The 15,160-nt window shown below is 40.3% G+C and overlaps 1 protein-coding gene across 2 annotated transcripts in view; it reads left to right on the top strand.

The window, feature by feature from the left end:
* The window catches only part of ELOVL7 (ELOVL fatty acid elongase 7), a 69,200-nt gene that overhangs the window by 31,687 nt on the left and 22,353 nt on the right, over nucleotides 1–15,160 (top strand). For both annotated transcript variants that reach the window (XM_059916428.1, XM_059916427.1), the window contains one exon: nucleotides 13,984–14,081. In XM_059916428.1, coding sequence (XP_059772411.1) covers nucleotides 14,018–14,081 — 64 coding nt within the window. In that variant the 5' untranslated portion in view covers nucleotides 13,984–14,017. The remainder of the gene's footprint in view (nucleotides 1–13,983; nucleotides 14,082–15,160) is intronic.

The raw sequence follows: 15,160 nt of genomic DNA, 5'->3' as shown, positions 1-15,160 counted from the left end.
AGCTGAGAAAATTGGATCTTCCTGCTAGCCAGTGCAACAAAATGTAAACATCAGCTCTGATCATTTACTTGATTGATTGATTGATTAATACCATGGATTTTTTTTTTTTACCTCCCCTCCCCTGGTTTAGTTCTGTATGAGATATAAATCTGCATAAGACACCCCTCCCACCCTACTCCACAAGAACTTACAAGAGTTTTAAGTGATGGAAAACATGTCTACAAATAAAATTAAATGCAGTGTGATGACTATCAAATATAGAGTGTCAAAATAATTGACAAGCAGGAGTGTCAAAATAATTGACAACCAGTTTGGCATGAATGTCCAACCCACCAGATAGAATGCCACCCGTGAAAAACTGACCTGGACATCCCAATGCACAAGAGCGAAATACTAGTACTGGTTTTATATACTGTGCTGTAGGATTGCATATAATTTGGATAATTCCATAATTGATTCAGCTGAATAGTAGTATATGATAATGGGCTAATCTATCATCAGTTTTGGACAGAACAATATTTCTAACATCATTAATTCTTTATACAGAATCTCTTTAAGCAGATGTTTAGATAAGCAGTAGACAATAGCTAAGCAGTAGGCTTAGAAAAACTCATATGTGTGAAAGGCCTGGAATGAATGGATGAATTCATCTTCTCTCTTCCCCTTCAGAAGGGATTCTAATGTCACTGTCTTCACCCATGAGTGTGAAATGAAGGCGTGTATTAAGTATTAATACATAGCAGAGCGAAAATCCTAGGGGCACTGCCCCAGACTGGGCCATCCTGCTTCTGTTGTTCTGCCCCAAAACGTTTTCCTTCATATTGTAAGAAATGCTTTATTTCATTTTCTTAAGTACCTAAAATACTCACTTAAAAATCCATTTGTGTTAACAAGCAGTGTTTCCCTACCTGTAATTGAAGGACCCCTGGAATGATATGATTGCCTTCTGGGGAGGCCCTAGAAATAGGCCTTTTCAACAAGTATCTCAGGAAGGTCTAATGCACATTAAAGTTTAAGAATTACTCTCTTGTTCTGAATAATCATGAAATTCTTTTCTTTCCTGTATCTAGCCAATGTGAGTTGCAGTTTAATGAACTGACTTTTTGTCTGTTTGTTTGCGGAACTAGGTAGTTGTGTACTTGGAACATTTTTGGTGGGGTTGAGGCCTTGGTAGATAGGGGATTTAGGGCTGAATGAGCTCTCTGGGTATAAGGTATACCCAAATACATCTCATATACTCAGGTTGTATTCTCATTTTTAAAGTGTTGTTAAGTATCTATACCAAGATTCACTCCACCTTAAAGGTGTGTGCCATTCCCAAGGGACACCTTTAAGGCACCTTTCTCTGCTCACCAGTTGAGTGTGGGGCCTCCATCATCAGAGTCTCTCTATTGTTCCCTTCTCGAGCTGGAGAAGGGAAAGATTAGGATTAGTCCATTTGCTTCTCTTCAGATTTGGGGGTGCTCGTGCAGGTTCTCAGGCTCTTTTGCAACAGCAGTACAGCTGGGGAAGAGGCCGTGTCGGGTTAGGAGCTCTGCCATCCTATGGCTGCTACTCTGCGCCAGAGCCTTTCCTGGACCACAACTTTTTTGAAATTTAAAACATTTGTCTGTGTCCCTTCCTTATTTGGTTCCTTCTGTGAAGTTTTGTGGCTATTTATTTATTTATTTACAATTCATATTACTTTTTTTTTCATTATTTGGAGGGAGGTTCTACCAGGCAACTTTATTCTGCAGGTTTCTGACTTTTGCTTCTTTATGTTTTCCCCTGGCTTCTCTTTCTGTTTTATAAACATGGGTGTTCACGGAGAAGGTGCCCGGAGAAGGTGCCCTTTGCCGTGTTTCCTCCTGCATTATTTATCACAGAAATGTATTCTGCTCCCATGTTATCACCTCTCTTTATTTACAGTTAATGATGACCTTAATCCTGAGCTCTGATTCTGGGTGTTTCTCCAAGTTGGCTGAACATTTTCACTTATTGTATTAGTTTGCTAGTGCTGCTGTAACAAAGTTCCACAAACTGGGTGGTTTAAATAACAGAAATTTATTGTCACACAGTTCTGAAGCCTAGAAATTCAAAAGCAATGGGTTGGTGGGGTTAGTCCCTGCTGAGGTTGTGACAGAAGGGTCTGTTCCAGACCTTTCTCCTTGATTGGTAGATGGTCATCTTCATGTTTATATTAGGTTCTTATATGCATGTCTATGTCCAAATTCTGAGGTATTGGAGGTTAGGATTTCAACATATGAATTTTCAGGGTCACAGTTCAACCCGTAACACTTGATTGTTCACTTCATGCCACAAATATTTTCTGCTACATGCCAGGCAGTGGTCTAGGTGCTTGGGAACATAAAGATAATTAGGCCTAATCTCTTCCTCTTGATGAGCGAAAAGATAAGAATTAATAAACAGGCATTTTCAATACTGTGCAATAAGTGTTGCCATAGATGAGACAAATTGTTACGAGAACACCTTAGTGGTACAGCTAAGCCCGACTGATTGAATCAGGGGTGGCATCTCGGAGGAAGCAATGCTTATGCTGGATTCTTCCCAACAGAATGCAATCGCTGCATTGTCGTTCTCCCTGCTTCCAAACCACACCCACAGTCACCCAGCCCTGGACTCCACCACCCAGATAATCTTTGCAAGCACCACTTTGCTTAAGATATTTCTCGGTTGAGAAACCTGTAATGACTCTTACTTTGTCAACAGAGCTAAGTCTAAAAAATTCTTTAGCTTGGCTTTTGGGTCATCCACAATCAAGTACCAACCCTGGAATCTACCTTTCCTGTGTTGACCTTTCTATTGTTCCCCTCTTTCACTCTGTGCATTATCAAAACAGACTAACAAACATTCTGGAAACGCAGTTGGAGATTCTTCCAAACTGAAAGTTGTTTGAATTCAGGGACCTTATTTTAAAAATAATGTTGTATCCTGTTCAGCACTTCCTTGCACAACAATGGATGCTCAAAAAATACTTTTTGTTTGAAGAGAAAATGAACGAGAGGGGTATCTCATTCATTTGAAACAAAGTAGAGAAGAAGGCCTAAGGGATGGAGTATTTGGTCTGGCCCCCTTGCCTTGCCTTGTTTTTCTGAGTTTATACTTCAAAATTAATTCAGCAGATATTTATTGAGCACCTACCCATTTTACTCAAGGCATTGTACTAGGACTTAGATTACAAATAGGAATTAAACTGCCCTTGAGGTACTTATCACTTCTTCTAACAGAAAAATGAGTCCTATTGGTCCTGGTGGTCTCTTTAGTCTATTAGTCTAGTGGGTCATACGTATATAGTGTTATAGTTTCCAGAGGCATCTAATTTGTTGTTTTTCAGATGCTTTTCTCTTCTCAGATTTATCGAATTTTCTAGAATTCTCCCACATGTTGAGGCTGCCTGAGGGCAGGGCCCTATTTTCATCCTCCTATTCCCTACTGCCTAGCACTGAGTTTACAGCTGCTGGTGATTTGAGCAGGTCCTTTATTTACCCTAAACGTTCTCTGACTCTTCTCTGAGTGGGCCTTGTCTCTCCAATTACAGAATGCTGTCCTGGGACCTGAGATGTGGCAAAGACACTGATTACTCTGCTTAGCCTGGGAAGCCCTTTGTTTTCATAAGAGTAATAGTAAGCACAATAAATAGTGCGTTTAGCATTTTGCTAAAGGTTTTACATGAATTGTATTTCCTACTGGGGCTTTTTGCTAATATCGTTGGTTTCTAGGACACTTTCATTTCTAACAAGTTGTCATATTAACATGTTGAGGCTGTTAAATGAATATCTAAACTAAAGTCTGTCTGCCTCGTACATACTCATGAGTCAGGATTATGTTTCAGAGCCAAAACAGGAATGTAATCTAATGTATGTAATAATGCATATAATGTGTGTGTGTGTATATATATATATATATATATATAATATAATGTAAACCAGTCTGGTGGGTCATGCATATATAGTGTTATATTATCCGGAGGCATCTAATTTTAATAGGTCCCTCTATCAAGGGAAAGTGAAGATGTGAAAATCAAGATGAAATAATAGAATTGTAAGGAAAGGAGGGGATGGTAAGGATATTTGTTTTGAGGTCCTGCTTGACATGGAAAGTAGAACTCTTAAACCTGATTGAAGGGCAGATCTGAGTCTATTTATACAGAGAGAGTGTTAATATGTACTCCTATGTCATTGTTATTGGGAGTAGGAAACACTCATTTTACTTAAACATGCTGTATACCAGTGAGAACAACATTAAGTTTGTGGAAGTGGTAATAGCAATTACAAGTGTGAGTCCAACTCTATGCTGTCTGTGTTTATGGACTTATAGCATATTATCTGTATCATCAAAGAGGCAGTGGCACAAGGTAATTCCAAATAGCAGACATGTAAAAGTTACTGGAAAGTCTTATATGGTGTTGCAACACATGCTTAACTTATTAATCGTGTTTTGTTTAAACAAACAAAACAATCAAGATTAGTCTATCCTGAACACACATCACCAGGGTGAGCAGAGAGCACTTAGATGGGTGGGTTCCCTCTCAGACCTTCGGTTCACATCTGAAATATTACTCCAGAGTAATCACCTCAAGTCACAATTTAAGCAGACATTGTTTCTCAAAGCTAACCTCCCTTTCCTCCTTGTGGGTTAACCAACCAGTCTTCTGCCTTTTTCAGGCTCGTCCTTCCTCCCTGAAGCCATGTGCTTTCCCACATGTGCGGGGTGGGAGTGAGCACAATACCAATTACCCTATAGAAACCAGTGCAGGCCCAGTCCTTTTTCAGTGCTTGGTTTAAATATGGGCACTTGATACAATCCTGGGAGGAGGTGTTTAAGGGGCCTCTGGGAGCATTGGGAAAGGTTTTAAACCTCTTAAAAAGAGACACAAAGAAAAGACCCTTTTACTACTCTGGAAGAAGGTGTATGAGAATGTGATATTTGGAATGACTGTCACCATCTTTTTCCACAAAAATGACAAAACAGAAATTTCAGAAGAAATTTTCCTACTTTTGGACTTCTTTTTCTGTGAGATAACACATCCTTTTACTGCTTAAGCCATTTTGAGTTGTGTTCTGTTATTTGCAAATGAAAGCATCCTCCCTGATACTATAACATTCCCATTTGAAAAACAGAAAGTTAGGCGTTTAGTATCTTTATTTGATGTTTGTGTTGATCAATTTTGTTTGCCTAAAAGACAAGGCTTATATTCTAATTTTCTGTAACTTACTAAGACCTAAGATGTAGCAATAATTTTCTCTTTTCACAAATGCTTGAGAACTTCAAGCTTATTTCACCCTTGAAATAGGAGTTTAGTTTCCCTACATTCTGGGTGTGTATGCTGACTCAAAGATCTTCCAGATTTCACATCTGTTGAAATTATTTTGAATCACCAGAGAAATCTTTTCCAATATTGATTGCACCTCCTGTTCCTGCCCTTCTTGACCCAGATACCTTATCATATCCTAGTGACATTCATTTTGAACCCCTTGTCATGAATCATGCCTATTCCTCATATTGTGGGTGTTGTCATGTCAGAGAATGGTTTATGCAGTATTAAGAAGTTCCCAAACCTGGCCCATCATCAGAGTCTCCCCAGACATACTAACTGAATCCAAATCTCTCTCTAGGTAATTATGACAATCAACCAGGTCTGACAGCCACTTGTGTTAGGGGTATAGAAGAGAGGAAATTTGTACTGACCTGATCCCATACCTAAAGTAAATGGTTTCAAACCTCCCTTGACAAAGTCAGCATATAAGAACAAAATTTTATTTTGTTACAGCTTAATTTTTAATTTTAATAAAGCTTTCTTTATTCTTTGGGCGTGGTAGAAACCTATTTCGGTCAACTCTAAATGTGACCACCCCTCTGTCCATCACCTCTCAGCAAGTTAGAAAAAGCTTTTGCATAAGTTAGAAGCAGGGGTCCTTTAGTTTCCCTGTCCGCTGTCCACACTGCCATCCCCTGAGATGGCCAGGGTCCTACCAGGTCTTTGACCACTAGTCCATACAGGTCTGTGTTGTTGCTAAGCTACATGATTCCTTCATTTTTTACAGCTCTTCTGCAATACTTCCACATCTATTGAGTGTACTCAGAAGACTTTCTGCTGCCCTTGCACCACGCTGGAGCAAGAGAAACTCTCTATGGATGCCTAAGGCCCCATCAGCCACCTCTTCCCGCTCTACCCAGGCAGCAGAGCCTGACCCCTTCTCCTCTGTTTCCATAATACTACTTGGCACCTCACCAGGGCTTATTGCCCTTTTCTCTGAGATCTGCACTAATTGCTTTCCCTCTGACTCTCCTTTCCTAAGCCTGAAGCATGTTCTTCTGTGCTAGGAGGCATGGAAACCTCAGAGGTTTCCTCCTAGATCTCTTGTCTATGCCCTTGAGTTCTTCTGTATGGCTAAGTACCTAAGCTTGTATAACTCAAAATCTAGGATTAAACTTTCTGGTTTTTTGCCTTCTATGTTGTGTTTCATTCCCAAGGCGATTTGCATTAACGTAGCTGATAAAGGAAATACCAAAGAGAAACACAAGTTCATATATATATGTGAAGCATTACAGTAAAACACAAAATCCTGTATGGTAAGTGTAAGGAACGTGACGTGTTTTTTGTTTATTTATTTATTTATTTTTAAAATTTTATTTATTTATTTATTTATGGCTGTGTTGGGTCTTCGTTTCTGTGCGAGGGCTTTCTCTAGTTGCGGCAAGTGGGGGCCACTCTTCATCGCGGTGCGCGGGCCTCTCACTGTCACGGCCTCTCTTGTTGCGGAGGACAGGCTCCAGACGCGCAGGCTCAGTAGTTGTGGCTCAAAGGCCTAGTTGCTCCGCGGCATGTGGGATCCTCCCAGACCAGGGCTCGAACCCGTGTCCCCTGCATTGGCAGGCAGATTCTCAACCACTGCGCCACCAGGGAAGCCCCATGACGTGTTTTTTTCTTCTGCTGCGTGTGTGTGTGTGTACGTGTAATTGCAGTACACACATGTATATAGTAATTAATAAAATTGAAAATCTGTACGAAATAATTTTTCACCGAGTCTGTTCATGTTCTAGATTTACTTCCTTTAATTTGCGTTCATTATAAATGACAAAGGGAAAAAGGATTTAGTATAATATGCTAGAAAGTACACTTCCCACATAGTTGCCTCAGGCTACTCTACATTTATTCCAGTAATATTACCATAGCCCTAAACATTTCTGGATTTGTTCCTTTGCAATTTACAAACCGTAAGTTGAAAATGTTAGTAAATTATGATAATCCCACCTCCACTTCCCCCATTCCCACCCCCACTTATCAGTATGTAGCTCAGCTTGATCCGTTTACCTTCAAAACCATTCTTATGATTAGTTATGAGCTTGATTTTTAGAAGCAGTAGACAAATATTTTTCTCCCTTAAACCCAATTAAATGAAATTCTGAAAAACTCTGATGTTGATTTGTAAAGGAAAGCTCACAAACTGCTCTGAACAACAGTATCACTGAAATAAATATATAATTGCCGAAGTGATTACTCTGAAGCAAACTACTTTTATTTAGATGAAAAAATGTTGGTAGTTCACTTTCAACCAGTGGTTCTCAACTAGGGATGACTTTGCCCCCCACCAGGGGACATTCACCGATTTCTGGAAACCTTTTTGGTTGTCTCAGCTGGGGAAGGGGTGTTCCTGGTGTCTGGTGGGTGGAGGCCAGGGTTGATGCTGAGAATCCTGCACTGCTCAGGGCAGCTCCCCACAACTAAGCATTGTTCGGCCAAAATGTCGAGAAAGCTGAGCTTGGAAAACCCTGGTTTAAACAAACAAATGATCACTTTATAGTCATTGCTCACATTTTAATGCACTTAAAAGTTTCTGATCCCCTTCCCTCAGACTTAGGCAGGTCAGCTGTTTTGTTCTTACCCTGCTGCCCTATTTCCATTACAGACCTCCATCCCTCTGCTGGTACCTTCCTCAGCTCATTTCAGTTTATGTGTCCCTGAGCAGCATCTGGGGCTAGCCAGAAGTGTTCTTGCAGGTTTGTCCCTGATGTCTGATTTAAAAAACAGAGATCAGAGGGGAGCCCAGAACCTCCCAAACATCAAAAGAGAAAGGGAAAACCATAGGGCCCTGCTCTGGGATGATAGGCATGCCCTAGGAAAGCCATACGCTGCCTCTATCCTCCTTTCCCTCAGGGAGAATGTCCCAGCGTATTTTGCAGGGTTTGGACAAATGTTTACACATGAGGGTTCACCTGTAAATGGTTGGCCATGGTTTTCGATTTCTGGACTCCTGCCAGGTCCTTCCCACCACAGGCAACCCTAAGGTCATATCCCCATCTGAGTAAATTCCAGCAAGAAGTCCTCCCAGCTGAGTGCTGCCTTGTGAGTCCTGTTGAGATAGATCTCAAAGTGATGAGATTCCTCAAGCTCACTCTGTGTCCTGGTGTTAGCATCTACGTGGCTTTGAAGAGTTTCCAGGTAAGCTGTAGGTGTCAGGCACATTTCTCATATTTGAACTTGACATCTTTAATTTAGGTCTAAAGAAGCTAGTCTGGGCAGATTAAGTCCCCCCCCTTTTTTTTTTTTTTAATTAATTAGTTTATTTATTTTTGGCTGCGTTGGGTCTTCAGTTGCTGCACGCGGGCTTTCTCTAGTTGTGGCGAGCCAGAGCTACTCTTCGTTGCGGTGAGTGGGCTTCTCATTGTGGTGGCTTCTCTTGTTGCAGAGCATAGGCTCTAGGTGCGTGGGCTTCACTAGTTGTGGCTCGTGGGCTCTAGAGCACAGGCTCAGTAGTTGTGGCGCATGGGCTTAGTTGCTCCGCAGCATGTGGGATCTTCCAGGACCAGGGCTCGAACCTGTTTCCCCTGCATTGGCAGGCGGATTTTTAACCACTGCGCCGCCAGGGAAGTCCCTAAGTCCCTTCTTTACCAAGTGGTCCAGTTGCCATGTGATACTGTACAAAACAAGGAGTGGAATTCATGGGTTAGTTGCAGGTGCTGGTCAATGAAATAGCACCAGTTTCCTGTCAGTGAGCTCCTGTTTACTCTAATCCTGCCACATATATTTGATGCCTTTGGAAATGGGCTGAGCTCTGGCAGGGAGCCTTTTTCTCTTCCCCTGTAGCACCTGCCTGTCTCTTCCACCCATAGTGAAGGTTTGGTAATTTGTCTACTGTTTTTGAGTTTTAAGTCTCTGCTTCACATCCATGAGAGCCCTGACTATTCTGGCATCTCCAGATCTGAAATTTTATGCCATTGAGTATTTAAAATCAGTTATTAAGGTCCTAGTTCTGCTGTCAGCTAGAAGATATCTCTATACCTTCACCACATAGAATAAGTTTCTCCCCATATCTATGTACCTAGCAATCAAGGGTCCCTGTTAAGGGGGGAGGTCTGGGTTGGGACAGGAGAGATACGCCTGGCTCTAGCCCGGAGATAACACTGTATTTATAGGACAACTCAGGTTGCCCCCAATTCATTTATCAACAGTTTTCTAGTCTAGTCCCTATAATGTAATATTGGTGTCCAGTCCATCACTGTCCCAGCTTATAAGGAAATTCTCAGCAGTTTGTTTAGTTCCAACAAGCTAAATGGATTAGGTTTCTTTTCATGCCCCATCCCTACACAATTATGCAGGTTCCTTCTCTTCTGGTGGGCCCACAAGGGTTAAGGACTGTTGGATGGCAGGTTATTTACAAGGAAAGGATCCATGAGAGAGTTCCACTCCAGTAAGCTTGAGACAACAGATGCCTTTCCTGCCTCTCCAGTCCGCCCTCTCACCTGCTTGAAGGGCATCTACTTCTGCCTCTCCCTGCCCCCCTCCCCCCCACCCCCCCACCCCCACGTGTGAGTTACTCCTCTGACGACCTTCTCCCTCTTCCAACATCTCAGTCTTGTATAGTCTTTTGGATTAGAAAAGCCAACTCTCTTTGCTGCCTGTGAATATTACTGACCTGCATTAGACTGTGGTTTCTTTGAGGCTTTGTGCTTTCGTGAGGGCTGGCAAGAGGAAAATGGCCTATGTGGAATGAGTGGGGAGAAAAGAGGAGGCAGGGCTTGCACAGAAAACAGTTTAATACTTTGAAATGTAAGCCCACCATATGCCCTATAAAGTAGAATCTTTCACTCTGATTCTGAATAATTTAAACAGCATTATTTTGGCAGTTTAATTATGAGAATAATGGCTCGAGGTCTGTTACGTCAGTAGTTAAGGTGAGCTGGAAAGTAGCTTTTATCGTGGTCTAAAACACTCCTACCAAAACCACTGGAAAACGTCAAGGGAAGAATCATTTATAATTTGTGACATACCAGCTCTTATAATGAAAGTAGTAGACTTTTCTCTAGATTGGTGCCATATACTGCCATTCAACTGAGTTTGGCTGGATGTTTTCCATTTAAATTGGTACAACTTATCTCTACAAATGATAATGTCTGACTTTGATTGAATATTCATTCTTTATCAGATTCTGTACTCTAAACTTTATACATATATGTTATCTCATAGAGTCTTCCAAACAACTCTGTGAGTTTATTTTATCTTGGTAGGTTGTAGAATTGCCATTTTACAGATAAGGAAATTGAACTTTAATTTTGCCCAGGGTCACACAGCTAGTCAGTGGTGGGATTCAAACCAAGGTCTTTGCGATCCCAGAGCTTCTGCTCCTACCCCCATATCACACCTTCACTACAGAAATCATCCACAGGAAAACCAGAGTCCAGGCTGACTCTGGCAAGTTCCTGGCATCACCATAGCTAATTTGAGTCTGAACTCAGCTTGAGGACACTGGATGTATCAGATCAGAGGCCATGCTGAGATACCACCCTGGACTTGGAGAGATCCTCTGGAGTGGACAGATCCTTGAGGCATTAAGATTAAAATCCCTCTTTTGTGTTTATGTGCATGTGTGTATGGGTGTTCAAGCAACGATGTCCCAGCAAAAGTGCAGCTGATTCCATTCTTTTTTGTTTGTTTATTTAAAATACTTTAATTCTTTATTTTTGGATAGGTAATACAGTCACATGAGTCAAGACCCAAACAGTATAAGGTCTTCCTTCCACCCCTTCAGCCCAGTTTGTACCCCGATCCCTTCTCTATGGATATCTTTTCAGAGTTCCTTGTATGCTAATATAAATAAATGGAAATTTATATTCTTATTCCTTTCTACCTTTTCTGTATAAAAGGTAGTCATTTAAAAATTCTGTCCTGGGCTTCCCTGGTGGCTCAGTGGTTAAGAATCCACTTGCCAATGCAGGGGACACGGGTTTGAGCCCTGGTCCAGGAAGATCCTACATGCCGTGGAGCAACTAAGCCCCTGCGCCACAACTACTGAGCCTGCACTCTAGAGCCCGTGTGCCACAACTACTGAGGCGGCGCTCTACAGCCCGTGCTCCACAACAAGAGAAGCCACTGCAATGAGAAGCCTGCGCACCGCAACGAAGAGCAGCCCCTGCTCGCCGCAACTAGAAAAATCCTGTGGGCAGCAACGAAGACCCAACACAGCCAAAAATAATAAATAAATAAAATAAATTTATAAAAAAAAAATTCTGTCCCTTCCTTTGCTTTTTTCACATAGACATTTATCTTGGATATTTCCATGTTAGCGCTCAGAGAGCTTCCTCATTCTTGTTTACAATGGCATAGTATTTCCTGGTGTTAGACATATCATCATTAACCAATCAGTCCATTTTTAATAGACATTTGGCTTGTTTCCAGTCTTTTGCTCTTACTGACTGACGCAATGAATAAGCTTGAATATACGTCATATGTCTATAGGAGAAGTTTCTAGAAATAGGATTGCTGGCTTAAAAATATGCGTTTATAATTTTTTTACTGATAATGCCAAATTGCACCAAGGGTTATACTAATTTGCACTCCCACCAACAAGGTATGAGTTTCCCACAGTCCTTCCAACAGAGTGAACACATTTTTGGATTTTGGCCCATCTGATTGATAAAAATTTTTGGACTTTAGTCCATCCAATGCAATAAACTATTGTAGATTTCTTTTTTTTTTTAACATTTAAAAAAAATTAATTAATTAATTTTATTTTTGGCTGTGTTGAGTCTTTGTTGCTGCACGTGGGTTTTCTCTAGTTGTGGCGAGCGGGGGCTACTCTTTGTTGTGGTGCCCGGGCTTCTCATTGCGGTGGCTTCTCCTGTTGCAGAGCACGGGCTCCAGGCACATAGGCTTCACTAGTTGCAGCATGCAGCCTCAGTAGTTGTGGCTCACGGGCTCTAGAGCACAGGCTCAGTAGTTGTGGCGCACGGGCTTAGTTGCTCTGCGGCATGTGAGATCTTCCCGGACCAGGGCTCGAACCCCTGTCCCCTGCATTGGCAGGTGGATTCTCAACCACTGAGCCACCAGGGAAGCCCCGTACATTTCTTACTATGGTTAAAGTTAAGCAACTTTTCATATGTTTAAGAGCCATTTGTATTTCCTTTTCTGTGAAATTTGCCCATTATTTTCTTGGCTTATAGGTCTTTTTCTCATCAGTTTCTAGGAACTCTTAATGTATTGGGGAGAGGCACTTGTCTGTATTTTAAATTGAACATATATTTTTTTTTCTGTTTGTCATTTGTTTTTTTCCTTTTTTCTTCTTGATTTTCATATGGTTAAATCTGTTAGTCTTCTCTTATGTCTTATGGATTTTAAGTCAAAGTTAAAAAGAGTTTTTCTACTCCAAGGTTATAAAAGTGTTCTCCCTGTTGTCATCTAGTACTTTCATGGTTCTTTTAAATTTTTACTTAAATCTTTGATCTATTGGAGTTTATCTTGGTTTATAGTATAATTTTTGGATCCAACTTGTTTTTTACAGTTGACTATCTAGTTGTACCACACCATTTACTCGGTAATTGCTGGTAATTCAGTGCCTACTGGTTTGAGTTGTCACCTTTATCATATATGATATGTCTTTAAAAAAATACATATATACTTTATATATGTATATTCTAAAATGTCTTTATCTTAGAATGCTAGAATAAAGTTTGAATTTTTCTGTTGCAGACCTAGAGGGTTTATTTTTTATTGTGGTAAAATATACATAATGTAAAATTTATCATTTTAACCATTTTTAAGTGTAAAGTTCAATGGCATTAAGTATATTTGCATTTTTGTGCAACTGTCACCACCAGCTATCTCCAGAACTTTTCATCTTCCCACCATATGACTTGAAATCAAACCTACTATTCATTTTATGATGCATCATTCCTTTGTAAGGTGTGTGCTGTTTTCAGAGGTGTTAAAATTTGGGAAGGTGTACATCTTAGAATTTATGAAATATGGTACTAAAATCCCCAAAATTTTTGGTGTGTTTCTGGATGTTCTGTTCTATTCCATTGGTTTGCCTCCTCATGTGCTAGTGTCACACTGTTTTAATTACTGAATATTTAGAATATCTTTTAATACATGATAGAGCTAGTTTTCCCTCATTGTTCTTCTTTTTCAAAAGACTTCTTTTTCCTACTGTTTTTGTCATCAGTCCAGATAAGCTAGGCAACTTCTCCTTGGCTCTTGTAGATCTTCTTTTCCTCCCTCTCTCTACCTCTATTTCACTTAAATTATAAACACTTGAATATAGAAGATCTTCTTACGCCTGAAGATCAGCTAAAAGTCTGGATCAGAGTATCTTTTCTGAAAGTTTGTCGTCTTGACTTTCTTCTGGGTTTTTACTTCAACATTGCCATGAGAGGTACAGTCCATTCCTGACCTATATTGTTTCCATAAAGGGAGATAGATGCTCCTATGACAGTTCTTAGAATCACCTACTCCTTTTGCGTCTCGTACATAGAACGTCAGCCTTTTTGAGTGAATTAAGCATTGTCCTTATGATGAAAAGTCTTAAATGTTTGCAACTGCATCAGGGTTTAATGTGGTTCACTAATGCATTTACCCTCAGTAAGTTTGTTGTTTTGCCAGTTATTCCTATTAAATTTTTAACATTTTTAATATTGTATTACTAGAAACTTGGCTTTATTTGCATCCATAGATCATAAACACATCTCTTTTTTGTTTTACTGAAGAACCCATTGTAAGGGCGAGTAAATCCTGTGGAAAATGGCCTTCAGTGATCTTACATCGAGGACCGTGCGTCTTTATGGTAATTGGATCAAAGATGCTGGTAAGTAACCAAATTTCTTAACTATGGCTCATCCTTCTTTTTCCTGTCAGATTCCCATATTTAATAGGATTTCATTGAAACAGAACGAGAGACTTTGCAACTTAACACTCCCTCACTGACACCCCACATATTGATTTTTATTACTAGTTAATGAAGAAGTGTCAAAGATTTCACTGAAGATATGTACAAAGATAGAGGTACACAGATGATGTTCATTACGATGTTTATAATAGTGGAGATAGCTTTAATATCCAAGGAAGGGAATTGGTTAATAAATGATGGTACATTCCAACTCAGTAGCCATTAGAAGTGATTTTGGAGGCACGGGGCTCTTAGGCTTGATTCTGCCCTAATGCTCCTAAGGGAAATAACAGTTACTGCCAACAATGGCTCTGTCCAGGATGACTCTTGAGTGGGAAGGGCCGCAGCCCCCAGGGGCATATCAGAAAGGATGGGGAGCGTTTCCTAGGGTAACCCCTGAGTAATTCTAGAATGCCCAGAGTAATTCTCCCCTTGCCCATTAAAAAAGTAAAAATCAATGTTGTTGAAGAACATTTAATGCCATAGCAAGAAGTTTAAAATACATTAAATGAAAGCAACTTATAAAACACCACATGTATTTTTTTTGTGAGGCTTAGCAATTATCTCCGTGTGGTAGGATTATGGGTAATTTCTATTTCCTTATCTATGTCTGTCTAGATGTTTTTAAACCATACAAATGTGTGTTGCTTTTATAACTACTACAAAATGTGTTAATAATATAACAAAGGTACATTTTTTTTAAATAGACAGGAATCGGCACAGTTTAGAGCTGAGATGGACTTAGGTATCATGAAAGCTACCTCCTCATGTTAGAGTTGGAGAAACTGAGGCCCAGAGATGTGACCTTCCCAACATCATGGTCAGTTGTTAGCAGAAAAGATTAGAACCTATGTTTCCTGATTAGGATTAGTATTCTGACATTTCACATTTGAATTACTTTCCACATATTCACCACCATCACCACTTCAGATTAGTTCTCACCCATCAATTAGAAATCACATGTTCACCAAATTCAGGAGGAAAAGTGTCACCTCTTG

This window comes from Balaenoptera ricei, chromosome 3 (genome assembly GCF_028023285.1).
Source record: "Balaenoptera ricei isolate mBalRic1 chromosome 3, mBalRic1.hap2, whole genome shotgun sequence".
Lineage (NCBI taxonomy): Eukaryota > Metazoa > Chordata > Mammalia > Artiodactyla > Balaenopteridae > Balaenoptera > Balaenoptera ricei.
This window is presented reverse-complemented; position numbering and strand designations above follow the sequence as displayed.